Source organism: Xenopus tropicalis, chromosome 9 (assembly GCF_000004195.4).
Source record: "Xenopus tropicalis strain Nigerian chromosome 9, UCB_Xtro_10.0, whole genome shotgun sequence".
Classification (NCBI taxonomy): domain Eukaryota; kingdom Metazoa; phylum Chordata; class Amphibia; order Anura; family Pipidae; genus Xenopus; species Xenopus tropicalis.
This window is the reverse complement of record NC_030685.2, coordinates 53,851,321-53,871,639: the sequence shown is the minus strand read 5'-3', so window position 1 is coordinate 53,871,639 and position 20,319 is coordinate 53,851,321. Positions and strand designations below refer to the sequence as shown.

The 20,319-nt window shown below is 39.2% G+C and overlaps 2 protein-coding genes across 10 annotated transcripts in view; one reads left to right on the top strand and one right to left on the bottom strand.

Moving 5' to 3' along the window:
• Window positions 1-1,514: 1,514 nt before the first annotated feature.
• stradb (STE20-related kinase adaptor beta) lies at window positions 1,515-18,826 on the bottom strand. Of its 6 annotated transcripts, none has more exons than XM_031893719.1 (14): window positions 18,477-18,553; window positions 15,820-16,043; window positions 15,696-15,731; window positions 12,863-12,922; window positions 10,895-10,975; window positions 9,888-9,990; window positions 9,019-9,140; window positions 8,318-8,426; window positions 7,891-8,014; window positions 7,073-7,244; window positions 6,889-6,993; window positions 4,643-4,887; window positions 2,890-2,932; window positions 1,515-1,769 (listed from the first exon to the last, which is right to left on the bottom strand). In XM_031893719.1, exons 4-14 carry the CDS (start codon window positions 12,872-12,874, stop codon window positions 1,626-1,628), a joined length of 1,260 nt encoding a protein of 419 aa, XP_031749579.1. In that variant the 5' UTR covers window positions 12,875-12,922; window positions 15,696-15,731; window positions 15,820-16,043; window positions 18,477-18,553; the 3' UTR covers window positions 1,515-1,625. The 6 variants fall into 6 exon arrangements, with proteins under 6 accessions (XP_031749579.1, XP_017953011.1, XP_031749581.1 ...); XM_018097522.2 differs by having other exon boundaries at window positions 15,836-16,043; XM_031893721.1 differs by lacking the exons at window positions 15,820-16,043; window positions 18,477-18,553 and adding an exon at window positions 18,742-18,826.
• trak2 (trafficking protein, kinesin binding 2) overlaps window positions 18,505-20,319 on the top strand; it is a 30,881-nt gene continuing 29,066 nt past the window's right edge. Inside the window, exon 1 of one of the 4 annotated variants that reach the window (XM_002936536.4) lies at window positions 18,505-18,665. The gene's annotated coding sequence lies outside the window, so the exon portion shown is untranslated. Of the gene's footprint in view, window positions 18,666-18,817; window positions 18,918-20,319 lie in introns of those variants that run through there. The other 3 variants (XM_012971167.3, XM_004917779.4, XM_004917780.4) reach the window with 3 other exon arrangements.

The following is a 20,319-nucleotide window of genomic DNA, read 5'->3' as shown; positions in this document are numbered from 1 at the left end:
ACATTCTAGCCGGTGGGATGGCATTGCAGGGAGATTAGTTGCCCGCGACAACGGAGATTTGTTGTGGCGCGACTAATCTTACCGTATGTCACAGCGCTAAATAAAAAGCATGAAGAAAAGAGACATATAAAATCCACAAACATTTTTCAAATTGTTGCCCAAATGAAAGCATAAAAAAAACACTAAAACCACAAAGCAAGAAAAGATCTTCCAGTTTTAAAAAAGATGCTTGCCATTGACTCCTACATGATCTTGACAGCTTTTAGATTGCATAATAAATGGCAAACAAAATAGTGTTTTTCTCCACGACAAAATCATATTTTTATGCAAAAAATGCAAATCGTGAAAAAAAAAGATCACTATTACAAAATAGACTGTAATTGTATAGAGATGTAGGGATACTGGAATGTTTCCTATGTAACTAAACATACAATTCCCTCCCCACTTTCTAATCAATAGCTTATGGAGCTTAACACTTCTTCTCTTCTAAGTGAAGCCCATGTGCAGTCCAGTAACCTTGTGTATATTTGCAACTGCCCGCCTATTTCTGGAGATGAGGCCAGGGGGGTAATGCTGTTGAAGATGTCTGAAGGCTATAACCTATTAAGTCATTGTTGTGGCACCAAAGGCTATATGAAATGCCCAGAGACATCATTCCTGATGTTCTATGAAAACTGCATGTGATTGGCTGCACTGGCCTATTGCTCAATAATGAACAATACTAAGAGACCCATTCATTAAACCACAATTCAGTCGTATGAAAATATTGTGGTTGCGTTATGAAAGTCACAAATTTTTCGGATCCGAATGTTCGTAAACGGCTTGAAAACCTTTCTGGCTTTGAAACCTTCAATGTATGCTTTTGGAATCCTTCCATAGGACTCAATGGCACTCTACAGACCCAAATGGCCAAATGATAGTAACAACACCAAAGCTTGAAAGAATTCCGAAATGGTTGCAGTCTTTGTGAAAAATATGGCTTTTTCATGGAAGTTAACGAAAACCCAGAAAAAGTTGTGGAATTTTTATGAAATTATCGTGGACTTTACGAAAAGTTCTATAAGCTAGAAAAAATACAATTTTTTCTCAAAAAAATTGTCGTTTAATGAATGGGCCCCTAAGTGATTGGCTGCACTGTGCTATTGTCCTGCTGCCTAGTATCCACAAGGGGACACCTCCAGCATGGACCTATTAAAAGCAATGGCAGGCAGTAGGTGCATGATGTAAGTGTCTTTTCCTTGTGTAGATAAACAGAGAGGGGTATATTTATTAGAGGCAGATGAAAGATGTGGTTACGCCCAGTGTTGATAAATGTTGAGACATAGGAATAGCAACTATGCAAGAGGATAAAATGTGTGCATTAGGACAACTCTGATTTCTCTACAGGTTACAAGTGCAATATCTAAATGTTCACAGTATGCCTTTGTTATGCACAAAAATTGCTATATATATATATATATATATATATATATATATATATATATATATATATATATATACACACACACACACACATATACACGCATTTTAAAGTTCCAGGTTCCAAGCTGGTCACAGTTTGCAGTTTTGATACACATGGCTAAATAAAATATAAAGAGAAAATCCTTATAATAGTAAGCAAATTATTAATCAAATGTCCATTCTTTGTCTTGATTTGTGTACCACAACTTATTCAAGTTTGTGAGACATGGCACAGCAGAGCACTGCCTCCTATGGCGTGCCAAAGACGGCAGTAATGAAAGGATGGATCCATGTGTCTGTTCTCTTATCTTTAAAGAAAATACAAAACGCATTTAGATCAATGTTAACACCATAGGCTCACCTATAAAATGGGGAATGATCATTATTTCTGTGAGATTATATGATTACCAAATTGTTTTCCAACAACATTATTCTGTAATGCTCCTCAAGTTACCCAAGAAAAGTGTGGCACTGAGGCAAATTAAGATATGCCAAATGGGCCAGTGCAATAAAAGGACTGTGGGCAACAACATTTGTTTCCTCTATGACTCCATGAAATAAACTCTGTTCTTTTATATGGTGACTCCGTAGCATTTTACTAGAATGAGATCTGTAATGCTCTGTTCTTAATTATTTAATAAATCAATTTTAGGAGAATTGCTTATTAATATTATTATAATTCATCAGCTCCACGCCCCCCCCATTCCAGGAGGAATGTGTAGTTGACATTTTAGTTTTTTAGCAGAATTGTGGAACACGGAATCATAATGCCAATTGAGACGCTATGGGCAACTGTATTTGGATGAAATATAGATGCTATTTTGTCTACTTATCTACAACTAAAGGTCCCCATACACCTTAAGATCCACTGGCTTGGCGATGTCGCCAAGCGAGCGGATCTTCTCCCGATATCGGGAGAATCCAGGCCAAACGATCCAATTATAACGATGAGTATAGGCAAAGTCGGTTCGGGGACCGCATCAACGAGCCAATGCCGTCCCCGATCTGACTAGATTTTTAAACCTGCCCGATTGAGATCTGCCCGATTTCAGGCCAGATATCGGTCGGCAGTCCCGTCAGTAGTGCCCATACATGGGCCAATTAGCTGCCAAATCGGTCTAAAGGACCGATATTGGCAGCTAGAATCGGCCCGTGTATGAGGACCTTAACACTGTATTTGTTATGGATACCCATACAGGAGCAGGAATAGATAGCTCTGTAGCATAGATAGATCTGTGATAAACTACTTACCTACCCAGCCACACTGCTTCATGGATATCCAGAGCACATGCAGTGTTAGTGGGTCACAAGAAAACATAAAGTAACATAAAGTAAAGAAACCCCCACCAAGACAGACTGCCTTTAAGTAATAGGTAATATGTGGAATCAAATTCCCCCAAAACCCCTCTCACTGTGCATTAAACATACCTGTTTAAAGAATGCATGAGACAACAAATTTCCAGCTGAAGGCCTGCCATAAAGTGCAAATAAAAAAAAATATTTTATCACAGAAAGTTGAATACAGACCAGTTTCTCATATTTATGTGTCTTTCTCACTGTGCTGTGGTTCAGTGTTTCCTTCTGCCCCTGGGTGACCAGCGCCGGATTTGTAGTGGGGACGCCCCGAGGCCACCCCATTTGGCGCCCCCTATCCCCCCCCGCCAATACGCATGCGTGAACCCCCCTTCCCCCGCCCGCCGAGCGCGCATGCGCAAGCGCCAAAGTTGAATCTCCCAGTGGGGAGAGTTCCCCATTGCTCCGTATGGGAGCAAAATGTTAAAATTTGCCTGCGGCGGGGCGGCATGCCGCCCCTATGCTTGTGCTGCCCTAGGCCCGGGTCTTTGTGGCCTCGCCACAAATCCGGGCCTGTGGGTGACAGATTGGGCACAGCAAGGCTTACCTGAATCAAAGGGTAAATTGTACTTATTGTGATTTTCCCTGGTCACCACAGCAGTGAGTAATCCATACACTTAGTTTGTTTGCTGCCTCAAACAAATATTGTACACTAGGTCCCAGAAAAACTGCAGTGTGTAATCTATATATTTAGCTTGGATGTTGCTTTCATCAATCAATACCACAGCTCTATAGCTCATAAGCAAGGGTTGTATACTGTATACACGCCAATACTCGAAGCCCAGAACCACTCCAGATCATAACCAAGAACATGCAGACTTGCTTATTAAAAAAGCATCAGAGCTAAACTTTTTTTTACCTAAACCTTGGAAAAAAGCTTGCCACTTGACTCTTAGTAAAAGCACATGGATCAAGGATGAACAAATGATACCAGCACAATAGTGCCCTACCTGACCAAGATAAAGCACTGAGGACTGAAAGTAAATAAGGCTTGCATGATAAATAAACACAACTCCAGGCCCCAAGACGCCTTGTTAGTAGGCCTAAAGGTTTTCCGGATATAAAAAGAAAAGCCTTGCTCCCAAAGGCAGAAGGATCAAAAAAGTGGGTGGGATTGTTTTTAGCTTGAATTCACCTTTAAAGTGTAGGGGGTGTCCTTACAATGGGAACACGTGGGAATTACTCAATTGGTACTGAAATGGAGCTGTCCAAGGAAAGGAGATTGTATGTGTTTCCTGGCAATAAATGATATGAATCCCTTAAGCCAGGGGTTGGGGAAACCTTTCACACTCGTGAGTCACAGTCAAATGTAAAAAGACTTGGAGAGCAACAGAAGCATCATACAAGTTCACGGAGGTGCCAAATAAGGGCTAAGATTGGCTATTAGGCAGTCTCTATGCACACTATCAGCTTACAGGGGCCTTTATTTGGTAGTAAATCTTGTTTTTATTCAACCAAAACTTGCCACCAAGTCAGGAATTCAAAAATAACTACCTGGTTTGGGGGCACTGAGAGCAACATCCAAGGGGTTGGTGAGCAACATGTTGCCCCCGAGCCACTGGTTCCGGATCACTGCCCTAAGCATATCAGGTATAAGGTAACATGCAGCTTCCTAGGAAATGTGTAGGTTGGTATCCCAACTATGGTTCATTCAAGAATTTTTTTAATCAAGAAATACCATGGCACAGGTAAAAACAATGAAGGTATTTTAACACTGACTTGTTATGGAGAAATTTCACACTGAATGTTTACGATGCTAAACAATCCCTGCATGGCTTTATCCAAGAAGAATTACAAACCCCAAAATCTGTCTGTTAATCTTACATACCTCTTCTCAGGATCCTGTTGGAGACAAAGTTCTACTAAGTTTTGCAGATCAGATGAAAATGTTTTGGGGGATGGGGTTCGCAGCCTTTCGCTGGTCATTGTTTGTGTCATACTTGCGGCAACAACACTTTCCCCAATTCCTGAATCCATTCCCGACCTTGAATTCTTTATTGGTGAACTTTCACAGGAAAAAGTGGTGCTATACAGTGGGCTGTGGGGTAGACCTTTCAGTTTTTGTAGCAGCATCTTGGAATACACAAATGTAAAGCAGAATCAGACATTACTGCAGACTGTATTCAAATGAAATGTAGATGTTAATAATCTGTATTATGTCTGCCTGTCTACAGCCTTCCATGATCAAATAATATTATATTACAGTGTAACATACGTCTGCCTCCTTATGAGACTTTCTAGTCTGACGAGGGCCCCAAAATAAAATAGCTTTTTGCTTATTTGTGCTTAATTATATCTTAGTTGGGATCAAGTACAAGGTACTGTTTTATTATTACAGAGAAAAAGGAAATCAATTTTAAAAATGAATTATTTCATTAAAATGGAGTCTATGGGAGACGGCCTTTACATAATTCGGAGCTTTCGGGATAGCGAGTTTACAAATAACAGATCCCATACCTGTACTAACATTTAGGAAAATCCATGTTCCTTGGGGAAAAGTAAAATGCTTTTTCAGCAAATTACAATTTTTTGCAAAAAATGTCTTCAACGGCCAAACAAATTAGAATATTTTCTCTTCCAAGAGAGCGATCCCCATAGACTGAGATTATAAAAAAAATTCTTGTGAGTATCTTACACAAACACTTTACAACAACAAACCAATATTTTCATCTGGATTCCATTTTCTTAAAAATATTGATCTTTAAATGTACAGTACGTGTTTGTAAATCTGACAGTATCTGAAAGTGAAAAGTATTAAAGGACATGCAACCCCCCACAAATCTTTGAATACCTGCCACTCCAGTTATTAAACTGTTAATAGTAAGGCTGCAGCTTCCCCACTTAGGATTCCTTCTCCTCCTCTAACTCACTAAGCCCCCTCCCTTAAAAATTTGCTTTTGTTGCTGGCTAACTGAGCATGCTCAGTTCTTCTTAACTCAGGTTACTTAATAGTCTAGCAGCCAATGAAGAGATGGCAATGCTGGTTTCCATAGAAACTTTGCTCTTGCTGTGCAGAGACATGTATTTTCTCCTAACCTCCTCTCCTGAGCTCAGCTTAACCATTACAGTGCTCAATCCAAGCAGAACTTTTTATTAAATTAATTCTGCCTGTGTAAGCCTGCATTCTTTATTGCATGAACTTTACAGCACACGTGCTGTTTTCAGATGAAATTGTGTGAAAATAACTGCCTGGTAAAAGCTGCAATTTGTTTTAGAAAAATGTGATGGTGCTGGTGAATGGAGGGGATATATGCAATACAAATGATATTGTTCGGGTAGGGGAAATGTGTCCAACTTTTATAAAAATGGTAGGAAAATGTAGGGTTTACTTGTCCTTTACTTGTCTCACAATATTCCCTCAGATCCCATGAAAATCTATTTTGTATCTAATCTTCAGCCACAGAATACAAAAAAATGAAAGCTGCTTAAACAAGTAACTTGTCAAGTTATTAGTGTATTTGTCCATACAGAGATTGTTCAGACTACTGTCTTTGGGGACACTGCAGTCAATATAATTTGTGGTCAATTTCAAGTCAGTTTGTGACAAAAAGGTTAGTTTGCTAAAAAGTCACTGGAAATGCAGTCAGATGTTCTATATATGTAATCCTGTCAGTATGCTGAAGCTTGGTACAGCTGGACATGCAGGGCCACACACTCAGGAGTCAAAAACAAATTCACTAAATAAAAATAAAAAAAGAAATAAAATTCACTGTAAATAGAAGCCTGTGCGACCAGGCTCAGACTAGAAATCTGTAGATTCTGGCAAATGCCAGAGGGGCTGATGTAAGATGCCATAGACAGTCACTATTTAGTGGGCTGGTGGGCTCCTGTTTGGACCTCTATAACCTTAAACTGTAAGGGCCTATTTTGAATTCCAGCCTGGGCCTGTTTGGACAGTACTAATCTTAGCATTTGCACATTACACTACGGACACTAAAATCAAGTCTAGAGCAAATGAGCCCTTAGTAAATCCTTACAAACAATTTCTCAGTTATAGTCGTATAGCAGATTTCAATGAGAGCTTTGAAAACTAGACATGACGACTAGTATATTTAGAGCAGAGATGAGTAATACCTGTGTCCGGTGCATGTCCATAAATGGTACACGCCCAGTGGCTAATTCACAGGCAGTGATGCCAATACTGTAGATGTCCGACTTCACATTGTATCCATAGAGGTCCTAAGGAACGGAATTTGACAATTAAAGTATGAGTTTCACATAGCTAATCCTGTCTGGGTTTAACTTTATGCTGACTTACCTGCCTTAGCAGTTCAGGACTAAACCAAGGAAGCATTGCAGTGCTGAAATTTGGGAAATCATATGCCACCTTTGCTTTCTCTCCATTTTTCACCATACAGTACAAATGACTTAGGCCAGAAAGAGTTACAAGACCCTCTTCTGATATAAGGATATGGCTCGCCTTCACATTTCTTACCAAAGAAAGAAAACAAAGATTCTAAGATGAATTTTATGCATGTTTAACTTGCTGAACACAGTGAGGTTTTTGAAGTTTCTAAAGCAACCAATTCGCTTTAAGTAGTAAACTAAAATTAAGTATTTTTGTACAGGTTATTCTTTCATAGCAAAGTTAAACGACAAATGCCAAAATGTCCCCAGTTTCCTTTTGTCCCAGCAGTAATGTAAGTCTCCCCCACCCCACTAAACAAAATCCAATGTTTTTCTCCCTTCTCCAAGCATCTCCATGCTCTCTCCCACACATTCTTCCAGTGTCCTCTCTTCCTCCCACACACTCATTTCCTGTTTTTTGGCACATGTTCTCTGCCTTCCAACTACTACTTCTCACTGCTAAAAGTATGAAAGTCTGTAAAAGGATTTTGCAGGACCAGTTATTTTTGTCCCACTTACTGAAAAGTTTCCTAGATTCTGTCCTTTTTCAGAATTACTGGATTGACACCCCACATTGCAGACAATTAAGTGTTAAATACCCCCCATTAGATCATGACTTTCTTAACAATGATCCTGCTACAATTCCAGCAATATCAGCAAAAAAAGAGATTTCTTTCTCAAGAAATTGTGATCCAATCTTTCCAAGCAACTTTTTTCTGATTTACTTACCTGTGGATATAACTATTTTGGTGCAGATAATGAAGTGCTTTTAATGCTCCATACAATATGCTTCCTATTAGAGCTTCATTCATTCCATCTGGGTAATAGTTCTTTAGGAGGCTACTAGCTGAACCTTGGAGTAAAAGGTTAAACATTATTCGCTTGCATTCTTTTATTTGTTACAGAGGACATATACAACTGTTGACTACAATGGAAGGTAGTCCAGAGCTGGTTATGGGTGTTCTGACTGCCCATACAAGTAATAATGATCAAAAGGTCCCTAAAACTTAATGTTGGATAATTTTTTTTTTGCATGTGCTTTTGTGCTTTGACTGATGTTTTTTTACATTACATTAATACAAAGAATGATGGGTACTCAGGAAGTTAGACCTTTAACTAACAGGGAGCATAATTCCACATTGGTTCAGCTACTTACCGTAAGCCATGAAAGGACTGACAATCCAAAGCAAAGCCCCTGTGGTGAAAATTTTCCAAGAAACCATGATATTGGGATGCCGAAAAAATGATGACATAACCACCTCATTCTGAAGAAAAAAATGAAGAACACTGTAAATTATTATTGTAAAGGAGAACTAAAGGTATAATCACTAGGCACCCCTAATGATTATAATCGCTTATTTGTGATACCCTGGGTCGGTGCTTCCGTTATGAGAAAACTGCTCTGGCCTGGGGTATTTCTGTAAAAGCTCATTCACTGCAATCTTCTCTTCTGTCTTCTTTTCTTTGGGCCCAGACAGTTGTGTGTGCAGAAGAGTGAAAAAGCTAATTTTTTGTGTTTAAACTCAGCTTTCAGTCTACTGTGCATAAACTGCCCAGACTGAAACAAAGACAAGATGGAGGAAGCTGAAGAAGATGGTGAAGATGGACAGGGCTAATGCAGTTTTTATTAAAGGTGAGCACCGACCTAAGGTATGAGGTAAGCAATTATAAACACTGGGGGTGCACCCCCAGCCATTATACCTTCTGTTCTCCTTTAGCTACATATGGGGTTGCTAAGGAAAAATACTTATGTGGTTGCTACAGAGGAACAAATCTAAGGGTAAGAATGCAAATCTTGAGATTATCCAGACTGCTTAGTTACACACAATCCATGGTTTAATTCTATACAATAAATACCTGTAATATCTTCAAATGTTCATCTGTACAGTTGTCTAAATCTGTGACACGTACAGTGACAAGTGTTCCTGTTGGAGTGTGTCGAGCAAGGTAAACTGTAGTTAAATTGCAGAATCCTTTTCCTACAAATGAATTATCGAAGCAGCACTGGATCAATAACCAGTCACAAAGATTAAAAAACTGTCAAGGATAAGATATGGATTTTTCCCACTTCAGAAATGTTTGCTAAATTCTTAAAATGTCAAGCTACCCTGGATTATTAATGATGAGTCGCGACAAATCTCCCTTGTTGCGGGCGACTAATCTCCCTGATATGACATCCCACCGGCGAGAATGTAAATCGCCGGTGGGATGGCATACGCGGCGGCGCAATTTACATTTTCGCCGGTGGGATGTGTACCAGAGCCCTAAGACAGCCTGTAAGCTGCTACCTGTGGTTGTGTTTAACATTATGGCTTTTATATTTTTTTAATACAGGTATAGGATCTTATGTCCACAAGAAAATAATTTAAACATTAAATAAACCCAATAGGATTGTTTTGCCTTCAATAAAGATTTATTATATCTTAGTTGGGATCAATTACAGTGTACTATTATATTATTACAGAGAAAAAGTAAATCACTTTTAAAAATGTGAATTATTTGATTAAAATTGAGTCTATGTGAGATGGCCTTCTCATAATTCAAAACTTTCTGGATAACGGGTTTCCAAATAATGGATCCCGTACCTGGACATATTTTTAGGACTCAACATGTAATGATATTCCCATTAAGTATGACATATCAAACTATAAGGGTACTATAGTTTAAATTTGCTTTACATTTTTATGAAAACAAAAATGCATGAAAAGGATGAAAAAGCATTATACCAAGTTCTGTTTGGAGTTCATAGCTGGAGACTTCGCAGGTACATACTGGCATTTCATGCCCTCCTGGGGTAGGAGGAATCCAACAATGAGGCAGATCCCCTACCTGGTGATAAAATATCACTGTTAATTGACAACGCACCAGCATGTATGGTGTTTAGAAATCCTCTGTCACATTGTGTACTTTAAGCTTCAGAACTAAATAACGACTTTGGAATTCATCTGTTTGTCCATAGGCGGAGGGTGACTTTTTGTATGGGGAGGCTTAACATGGAACATACATAGCCTGACTTAAAGCTAATGTGAGACTTAATTTGAGAATGTGGATTCGCTGCTGGCATAAAAAATGAACCCCTCAACTATCTCTTGCGGTTCCCACTGACTTACCAGGGAAACTGTGCAAAAGTGTGCATAAGATGTAAAAGTATTTATACATGCACTTCTGTGAGGGGTTTTTCATCTATTTGTGTTTGTGATGCATTAGCTTAAATGTGTTTTAGTTAGTTTTATAGTGAGAAAGGCAGAGGGTACTGACATCCCAGGCACATTATATACAGTCAAATGCAGTCTGTATTTACAAAACCAGCACATTATATGCAGTGAGAAGCAGTGGGTACTGATAGCAGATATTCAGGCCCTGGCACTATAACATGAGGGCTCCACTGTAACTAACTAGAAATGAACAAAACAGTAACAAAAGTTAGAAAAAACACAGCTAGGCAACCCATTATGAAATCAAAGGGTGGAGGAAATTATGAAGGTGGTTGTTTAATTCTGAGCCTGACTAATGGATACCTTATGACATAAAAAATATTTAAAACAGACATTATTTTTACTTTGATGCCAGGTTGGGAAACAGAGTATGACATTACATGTAAAGCATGAATTAGCTATATTACTGCCTACAGGGTTAAACTGGCCGACCAGACATATTTTACCTAACTTAATTTAACCCCCCAAAGAGCCTGCATATAAATGAAGAAAAAACAAGAACGAGACAATATCCTCACCCAGTGTGTGGAAATGCTGGAGTTTGACTCTTTATCCTGGCTTATTGATTTCACAGGAGTCCGTCTCAGGCAAAAGCAATCCTAGAAGAGCAAAATCATTCATTGTATACAGTCCAAAACTTATAACAATAACAATTAATCTGTGTATTCCAAGACATGAAATGAGTTACTTATTCAAAGCAGAGGTGCCCAAAGGGTAAATATTGCCTATCAATAAACCTCATGCTGGTGATCATTCGCACAATATCTCCACTCCCATAGTCGAAGAAGTGCCAGACAATACCTGCCTCTTCATGTTCCTTTCAGTTGCCGCATAAAAAACAAACATGCGTAGGTCCATGGTAATTGCTCAAAAATAAATCCCTCTGCAATTTCAGATGATTTTTAAAACTGCATAAAGGTAGCATGATTTTATGTAGCATAATTACATAATGCTACATTAAACATGATTACTATGATGTGACTGTAAGCTGCCCTAAATATACTACAGGTATAGGACCTGTTATCCAGAATGCTTGGGACCTGGGGTTTTCTGCATAAGGGGTCCTTCCGAAATCAGTAATACATTAATTAAACCCAACAGGACTGTTCGGCTTTCAATATGGATTTATCAAATCTAAGTACAAGGTACTTTAATATTATTATTTCAGAAAAAAAGGAAATAATTTTTAAAGTTTTGGATTATTTGATTAAAATGGCCTTCCCTTAATTTGGAACCTTCTCGATAATGAGTTTCCATATAATGGATCCCATACCCATCAGAAAAAACAATAAATGAGGCTGTAATATTCTGAATTTGGTTCCTGCCTTTTTAAGGTTGCTTCATATATGCCACCATATAACAGTCATGTTCTTTCCCAATTAATAACATTAGCATCAATTATTATTTATTGACTGGCTATGCCTGTAAAAAACAGCCGTGTGAAATTATATCAAATGAAGAATATTACATTGTGAAATACCTATTTTTATTTGTGTACATTTTTCCCACTTACAAACTTTAAAACATTTCCCACTTTACGTTTTACCCTTCATTTAACTTAAAGAAAGAGTATCTACATCTATATACATATATTAATAAAGTATCAAAACATACAGCACTCACATGTCTTTAAAAACGAAAACATTTTTAATAGAGCTTCTCTAGCAGAATCCTGCATTGAAATTTGTTTTTAATTGAATTTTGTAGCGAAGCCATATTCTTCATTTGCCAGGGTACCACAGCCATGTGACTTGTGTTCTGATAAACTTCAGTCATACTTTACTGCAGCACTGCAAGTTGGAGTGATATCACCCCCCTCCCTTTCCCCCCCAGCCCCTGACCAGCAGAACAATGGGAAGGTAGTAAGATAACAGCTCCCAGTAGATACAAGAATAGCACTCAATTGTAAGAAGTCCAGCTTGCGACTCCAGTTACATGGGAGTAAGAGAAACTATAGCTTATCTGAAAGCAGTTCTAATGTGTAGCGCTGGACAACAGGACTTTTCTTGAAAAAATATCACCACTCATCCAAGTGGCTTTTTCAGTTCAAATGAGTGGTAGGGAATTCCCCAGCATTTAAACCCTTAGTACAGTCACAGAAATCCAATCACAATGGTTCCATTCAACTTATTCAGCTAGGTGTTGGCTGAAACATACAGGTGACAACAAAGGTTTCACAACAATTCCCACTTCCAGTCATGTAGGTTGAAAGATTAACCTGCCTTTTATTACACACATATATATGTATGTATGTGTGTGGGAGAGCCCACAACAGGACAAACAACTATCATTAGGGCATTGTAGATTATAAATGATAATGTACCTCATACCAATATTTGAAATGCTATCAAAAGCCTTCCGTGGCCTGTACAAAGTTGAGAATTTTTTATAAATCTATGCTATGCTGATGTTTGAGGCCAGTTTTTGCAAAAAATGGAAAGTACATTTTACAAAAAGTAGTAAATGAAATTCAGAAATAGACTTACCAAACAAGACATTGATTTGACTTATTAATGCGAAGATATTTCATGAGTCCCTCACAGTTCCTAAAATACAAAGAAAAAAAGATTTAATATCTATATAGACATAATAATCCATATATGTGCGTGTGAAACAATCTTTATACACCTTTTTAAGGAAAAGTAAGGAAAGCTTTCCATTAATTTTAGTGTGCATAGATAAGTAAATCTAAAAATAGAAATGACATTTCAAGTCCTACATCCGAAAAATAAAACATTCAGATGTTGGGAGTAGTTCTTTAAATTTACAATAAGCTCTAATAAGTCATTGGTCTGTGTTCTCTTTGGCAGGTGATGTATAAGAGCTAACTAATTCTGTCTTTTTTTTTCTCCGCAATAATAAAAAGGTCCTTGTAGTCATGTGTGGTTGACATAAAGTTGGCCTGCACTGGACCTGACGTAGAGAGCCTCCTGTATCTATATTATATAGTAAGGTATAGTATAGTAAGGCAGGAGGGGTGGGCAGAAGGAGGTGTTTGCTTTGAAGCTGCCCATTCACAAAGATGTGTGATGCTGGCCCGAATACCCAACTAGTGGGAACAGGCAGACCTGCACATCACTGGTACCTTGTACTTGGTCCTAACTTAGGTGCATGAATTCATATTGATTGGAAAGCATTTCTATTGGGTTTATTTAACGTTTACATTTTTTTAAATTTAACTGGACAAACACTTTTTTTGGAGAACCCCAGCATTTCAAATAATAAATCCCATCCTGCTTTAGAAAATATCATTACCATAAGATGAACCTTATATAAAACTATAATAGCAAGGAAAAAAGAAGGTGGACAACTAACATTAGGAAACAACCATCAGTATTTTTTTAAAAACTACCTAAATGATCAATATTTTTTTTGCAGAACACACGAGATCCAAGGCAGGATCTCATGCGTCACCTGTTGTGGAACTACACCTAGTACCCTCCACATCAGCTCTGATGGAGTAGGGTTCTGCTAACCCCTGTAAAGCAACAGCTGGAGCACCAGTATTGTGTTCATTTCTTGTGTGAAATATGCTACAAAATTTTGCAATTTTCTGCAAAATAATCCAGGTATAGGACCTATTATCGAGAATTGCATATAAAAGTGTTCCCACTTGGAAATAAACATAATTTGCATAAATCCAAACCAGAAAATGGACTTAACCCCCAAATGATCAGATAATAATAAACATACAGAGGTGCACAGAAAAGTTTACAGGCACCATCTTCTGCCTGTTCAGAACCTTTTCTGACAGTTGGCCAACATGGAGTCTGCAGGAACTTGTCCAGCTGAAGCTAGGCCCAGGAGCAGCTTCAGTTGCGTATGTTTCTGCAGGCTCCGTGTAAATAGTGAGCAGCTTCAACTGCGCATGGTCCTGCAGGCTCTGTAGGCTCTGTGTAATTTAAGTAAATGTAGAGGATCCAAACTGGCAGAAGATGGCGCATGTGCACCAATGCAAGTTTATGACAGATTCACAAGTGTAGGAACACTTTTGAATGGAATATACCATGCGGAGAGGTAGCAGGAAGGGAGTCCAATAGTGGCGAGTTGAGGGAGGCTGGGGGTTAGTTCTCCTTTATTGTCATGTATAACATTCCGGCATATGTCAAAGGGGTACTTTGGCTTTAAAATAAACGTTTAGCATAATGTAAACAATAATACTCTGAGCCAAATTGGCACTGGTCTTGTTTGTGTGTGTTTTTTTTTTGTACATTTAACTTTTTGTACAGGTATGGGTTCCCTTATCCGGAAAAAAAACCGTTATCCAGAAAGTTCCGAATTACAGAAAGGCCAACTCCCATAGACTCCATTATAAGCAAATAATTCTAATTTTTAAAATGATTACCTTTTTCTCTGTAATAATAAAACAGTACCTTGTACTTGATCCAAACTAAGATATAATTAATCCTTATTGTATGCAAAACAATCCTATTAGGTTTATTCCATATTTAATAAAATTTTAACAGACTTAAGTTATGGAGATCCAAATTACGGAAAGATCCCTTATCCGGAAAACCTGTAAATGTAATTTTCTACAGCAGTTTCAAATTATAGCAGCTATAAATTAGACCCTAGCAACCAGGCCAGGCAGTGGTTTAAATGACAGACTGGAAGATGCCTAGTAGAGGGCCAGAGTATAAAAATAAGTTTTACAGAGTAACAATAACATTGCAGACTTGCAGAGAAATTGCCTTTTGACTACTGGGTTCAGTGACCCGTACTTGAAAGCTGGAAAGAGGCAGAATAAGGATTAATATATTTAAAACAAAAAATAAACAATATAATAAACAATACATAAAAAATAACTTCAGACCTGCTAAACAAAGTTGCTAAGAATAGGCCCGTCTAGAAAATTCTAAAAGTTAGCTTAACGATAAATTAACAATTTATTTTTAGGGATAGTACTGATAATAGTACTGATCTTACTATACATCTAAACAGAATTTAAGTATGTAGCATCTTAACAACAGGTTAGATCATCATTAATCTGCTTATTTTGATTGACTTTACTATCTTGGGCTATGCCACACTACCTTTCCCAGGCAAGATAGCTGCAATTAAAATGACCTGTGACATCTGCCAGTGCTGCTAGTTTTCTTCCCACTATGGCCAGTTGCAAGATCCTCATGGTGTCTCCCAGCATTTTGAGAACTATTATTACCTGTTCCAGTAAAAAAGATTTGATAAGATTGCCCCTTGTGTACTTGTTACTGAGCATAAAAGGTACCTTATCTATTAAGGCATGTAGTCGAGAATTCCAAAAGACTTTCTACCTTGAATGTAATAAAAAAATAGCTAAACAATACATACAACACTCACCATTTAATACTGACTTTCATTAGACTGGGAAAATTCCTAAAAGATGAAAAAAAAGAAATGGCAAACTGTCAACATTTTTACATGAGGAATGTGTGAATTACTTATTTAATTTATTAATAGTTACCTTGTGGTAAACTCACAGAAAATGATGTTTCTGGTTTTGAAGAAGCTCAAGCAGATAGATATACTACTGTATGTTCTTTCCTATAAGATCTGGATTTCATATATTAAAGCACCACAATTGTTTAGTTGACTCTGCTTCATCTCATCCTTCTTATATCGCCCATTCTTCCGCCTATATCCCTTTGTTGGCAACTTGCCACTTTACCTTTTGGTGTCACTGAAAGTCTGTTTGTTGCAGGGAGAGATGAGTAGAGCAAGTTGCCATTTGAATCTGGCACAAAGAACCAATTCCTGCTACGCCAACTTAAAACTATTGCTTCCCTTATGGTCTTAAAGGAACAGTAACTCCAAATAATGAAAGTGTATAAAAGTAACTAAAATATAATGTGCTGCTGCCCTGCACTGGTAAAAGTTGTTTGTTTACTTCAGAAAGTCTACTATAATTTATATAAATAAGCTGCTATGTAGCCATGGAGGCAGCCATTCAAAGGAGAAAAGGCACATAGCAGATAACAGATAAAACACTATTGTATTCTAGAGAGGTTAACTGTTATCTGCTATGTAACCTGTGCCTTTTCTCCTTTTTTCCAGCTTGAATGGCTGCCCCCGTGGCTACACAGCAGCTTATTATATAAATTATAGTAGTGTTACTGTAGCAAACACACCAGTTTTACCAGTGCAGGGCAACAGTGCATTATATTTTTATTACTTTAAAGCTCTTTCATTTTTTGGTGTTACTGTTCCTTTAATATCTGCCCCTGACACACAACACAAGGTTTTGCTGTGACTTAAGAAATGCAATATTCATTTATATGGTTTTGTGTCCATTCACAACAAATCACATACAATGCAGATCCTGCAGAGACGCAATTAACACTTTTTTCTTTCCAAAATATTCCTTTTATTTTTGCATATATTGCCTGCTGGGTCATTAAAGCGATTCTTGGCTTAATCAGCATTTTCACTTAGCAAACATACATTCTCTCTTATTATGCACTTGCAAATATATATGACATAAAATATTTTTTCATGGACAAATAAACAAAAATTTATTTTTGAATGCAAAACAAACTGAACTGTAGCACTAATAACATATTAGGCCTAGAAAGACCAAGAAATCTGTGCCAAAACTTTACATGTAAAAGCGTTTTTCGGCTTGCTGAGAATACATCCGTGTGGCATAAGCATTAACGTTCCTCAATGGCCCCCAGGTCAACGCAATGCTACCTACGCTATGGGGCTGATTTACTAACCCACGAATCCGAATTGGAAAAATTCCGATTGGAAAACGAACATTTTGCGACTTTTTCATAAATTGTCGCGACTTTTTCGTAACCATTACGATTTGCTCGTATCTTGTCGCGACTTTTTCGTATTGAGCGCTCATAAGCAGCGGGCGAAACTTTCAGACTTAGCATGATTTTGGAAGCCTCCCATAAGACTCAATGGCACCCTGCAGCTCCAACCTGGCCCAAGAAAAGTCACCATACTGAAGCTTGAATGAATCCAAAACTTTCGTACTCGGCACGAGAGCTGCGAAAAAGTCGCGACTTTTCACGCAAGTCGTAGCGCTACGAAAAAGTCTCGACATTTTGCGAAACAGTCGTAATGGCTACGAAAAAGTTGCGACAATTTCCGAAAAAATCGCAAAATACAGATCATTATGAAAAAAACGAATTCGGACGCCTTCGGGCCGTTCGTGGATTAGTAAATCAGCCCCTATGTGGCCCCTATTAGCCTTAGGAACTAAGTAGATTAGCAGATTTGTATGGTGCTCATACAAAAATACAGGAGCACCATGCTAGGGTATCAGGTAAATTATTAAAATCCCTGGGGTAGGTGCCTAAAATTCTATTAAGCTGGCCATACATATACCAATAAAATTGTACAAAACAAAATTGTATACAATATTTGCTGCATGTTTGCTGGAGCAAAAATCTCAACCAGAACCTTTTTTCTACAGATATTGGTCGATTTGGCTGTTAAATGTTATATTTTACCCCAATAAATGGCAGTGCATAGTGAATTGTCAGATGACAAAGTGAAGAGAAGCCACAGCGCCTCTTTACTTACTGCCGTTCCAAATGCTGGGACTGTTGGCTTGAAAGAATAGACTAGAAAGGTACCCACTTGTGTGGTATCTGGACTTTCTTCCCAAGGGCTGATTAGTTTAATAACTACAGGTAACAGACATTGTATGGCATTGTATTACACTTGTACAAAGCTGTTGGAATCCTGTGTAACCCATAGCAACCAATCAGCTTTACTCATTCCTGGGTAATTAGACTATTCAAACATATTTCCGATTTGATGCTGTAAGTTAGGGCATATGTATCACCATGACAATGAAGAGAAACTTATAATCACAGTGTTCCCATGCCTAACAGTAGGTAGTGAGCACCAGCACCCCTATACTTAACTGTAGACCTAACACCTATTGGGTGTTACATTATCCACCTCTGTGCCATACTATCCACAGATGGTCTATTAAATCAGTTTGGAATAAGACTGGGTGCCCAACCCATGGCCCTTTAGCTGTGGTTGGACTACAACTCCCAGCATCCTTCTGAGGCGTTCTTAGCAGCTGTGACGCCACAGCTTCCATTGGGTGTACGTAAAAAGGAAACCTCACACCATAAAATCTCTTGGTTTTCTGACCTGCTCCGGTCTCCGGGCTCCCTGCACCGTTTGGGGAAACACCCTCCAACACAGCTGATCCCACCTCGCAAAACGTCATCATCCCTAGCCAGACACCCTAACATCGTAATACACCGAGAGCTGCTCACGCAATTGCTGCACTACCATATAATCTGCTCTTTGATATCCACACCATAATATTGGTTAAGTGTAAGTAAAATTCATAATAAGAATTGCGGGTGTATCGTGTCTCTATTGAAATCACAACTTTGCACTTTGCCCATACCAAATATGGCCGCCGCTTGTTCAACCATTTCCCGGCGGCGCCCTTACTACAGAGTTCTTCTCTATGGTATCGCTGACTGACAGCTACGATCCTTGTGACTGGTGTCTCCTTGGTGAGGTTGGAGTAGGCCCGCCCTCTGGAACAGAAAGAAGGGAACCGGAGAACTGTGTTAGCCGGTGAGCTATTCGGGAAATGGGAGTGGGTAGTACGTAATTATACAATGGAGTGGGGCTGATTATCATTGCTTTGTTATGTTTTGGTACCACACACCATTTTTCCATTAATGGATTCTATCCCTGTGGATGTTGATATGTATTTTGTAGGTGGTGTGTGGGCAGGCGGTGCGTGCAAGCAGTGCTGGGGCATCATTGAGTGTTGTGCTGCACTGGCACAGACTGAGGGTACTGTAATGCCCTGCACTGGCACAGACTGAGGGTACTGTAATGCCCTGCACTGGCACAGACTGAGGGTACTGTAATGCCCTGCACTGGCACAGACTGAGGGTACTGTAATGCCCTGCACTGGCACAGACTGAGGGTACTGTAATGCCCTGCACTGGCACAGACTGAGGGTACTGTAATGCCCTGCACTGGCACAGACTGAGGGTACTGTAATGCCCTGCACTGGCACAGACTGAGGGTACTGTAATGCCCTGCACTGGCACAGACTGAGGGTACTGTAATGCCCTGCACTGGCACAGACTGAGGGTACTGTAATGCCCTGCACTGGCACAGACTGAGGGTACTGTAATGCCCTGCACTGGCACAGACTGAGGGTACTGTAATGCTGCACTGGCACAGACTGCTGGTACCGTAATGCCCTGCATTGGCACAGACAGGGTACTGTAATGCCCTGCACTGGCACAGACTGAGGGTACTGTAATGCCCTGCACTGGCACAGACTGAGGGTACTGTAATGCCCTGCACTGGCACAGACTGAGGGAACTGTAATGCCCTGCACTGGCACAGACTGCTGGTACTGTAATGCCCTGCACTGGCACAGACTGAGGGTACCGTAGTGCCATGCACTGGCACAGACTGAGGGTACCGTAGTGCCCTGCACTGGCACAGACTGAGGGTACCGTAATGCCATGCAGTTCCACGTGACTAGACCAGGACATGCTGTTTCTGCTGAGGCTAAATCCTGTTTTATTTTGAGATCTGCAGTGAGCTGAAATGGTGACATTACCATCCTCTGTGTGATGCAGTGTTGCTGGCCATGCCAATTCCCACTCAGTAGGTCATGGGAGGAAACATAAAACTGGCTATCATCTGGGCTTCTATCTGCACCCCCCCAGCTGCTTTTGCCCAATTAATTGTGGTTTAATCACCATGGTAGTTCTTATCCATCTTATCCAATCGAGTATTTTATTGTAGAGCTATGTCAGACTATACTTTCTGTGGCAGGGAACTCAAGTGGAATTATCAGTATGGGCAGGTTATGTCATTCTCTATACTCAGACATTAAATTACATTTATACATACTTCATTGGGAACTTCCGTTCATGGAACATGTCTTTTAAAACTGGTGCTGATCTTTGTTTTGTTTAGTCTCTGCTATCTTTTAGGCTGTGTCAAA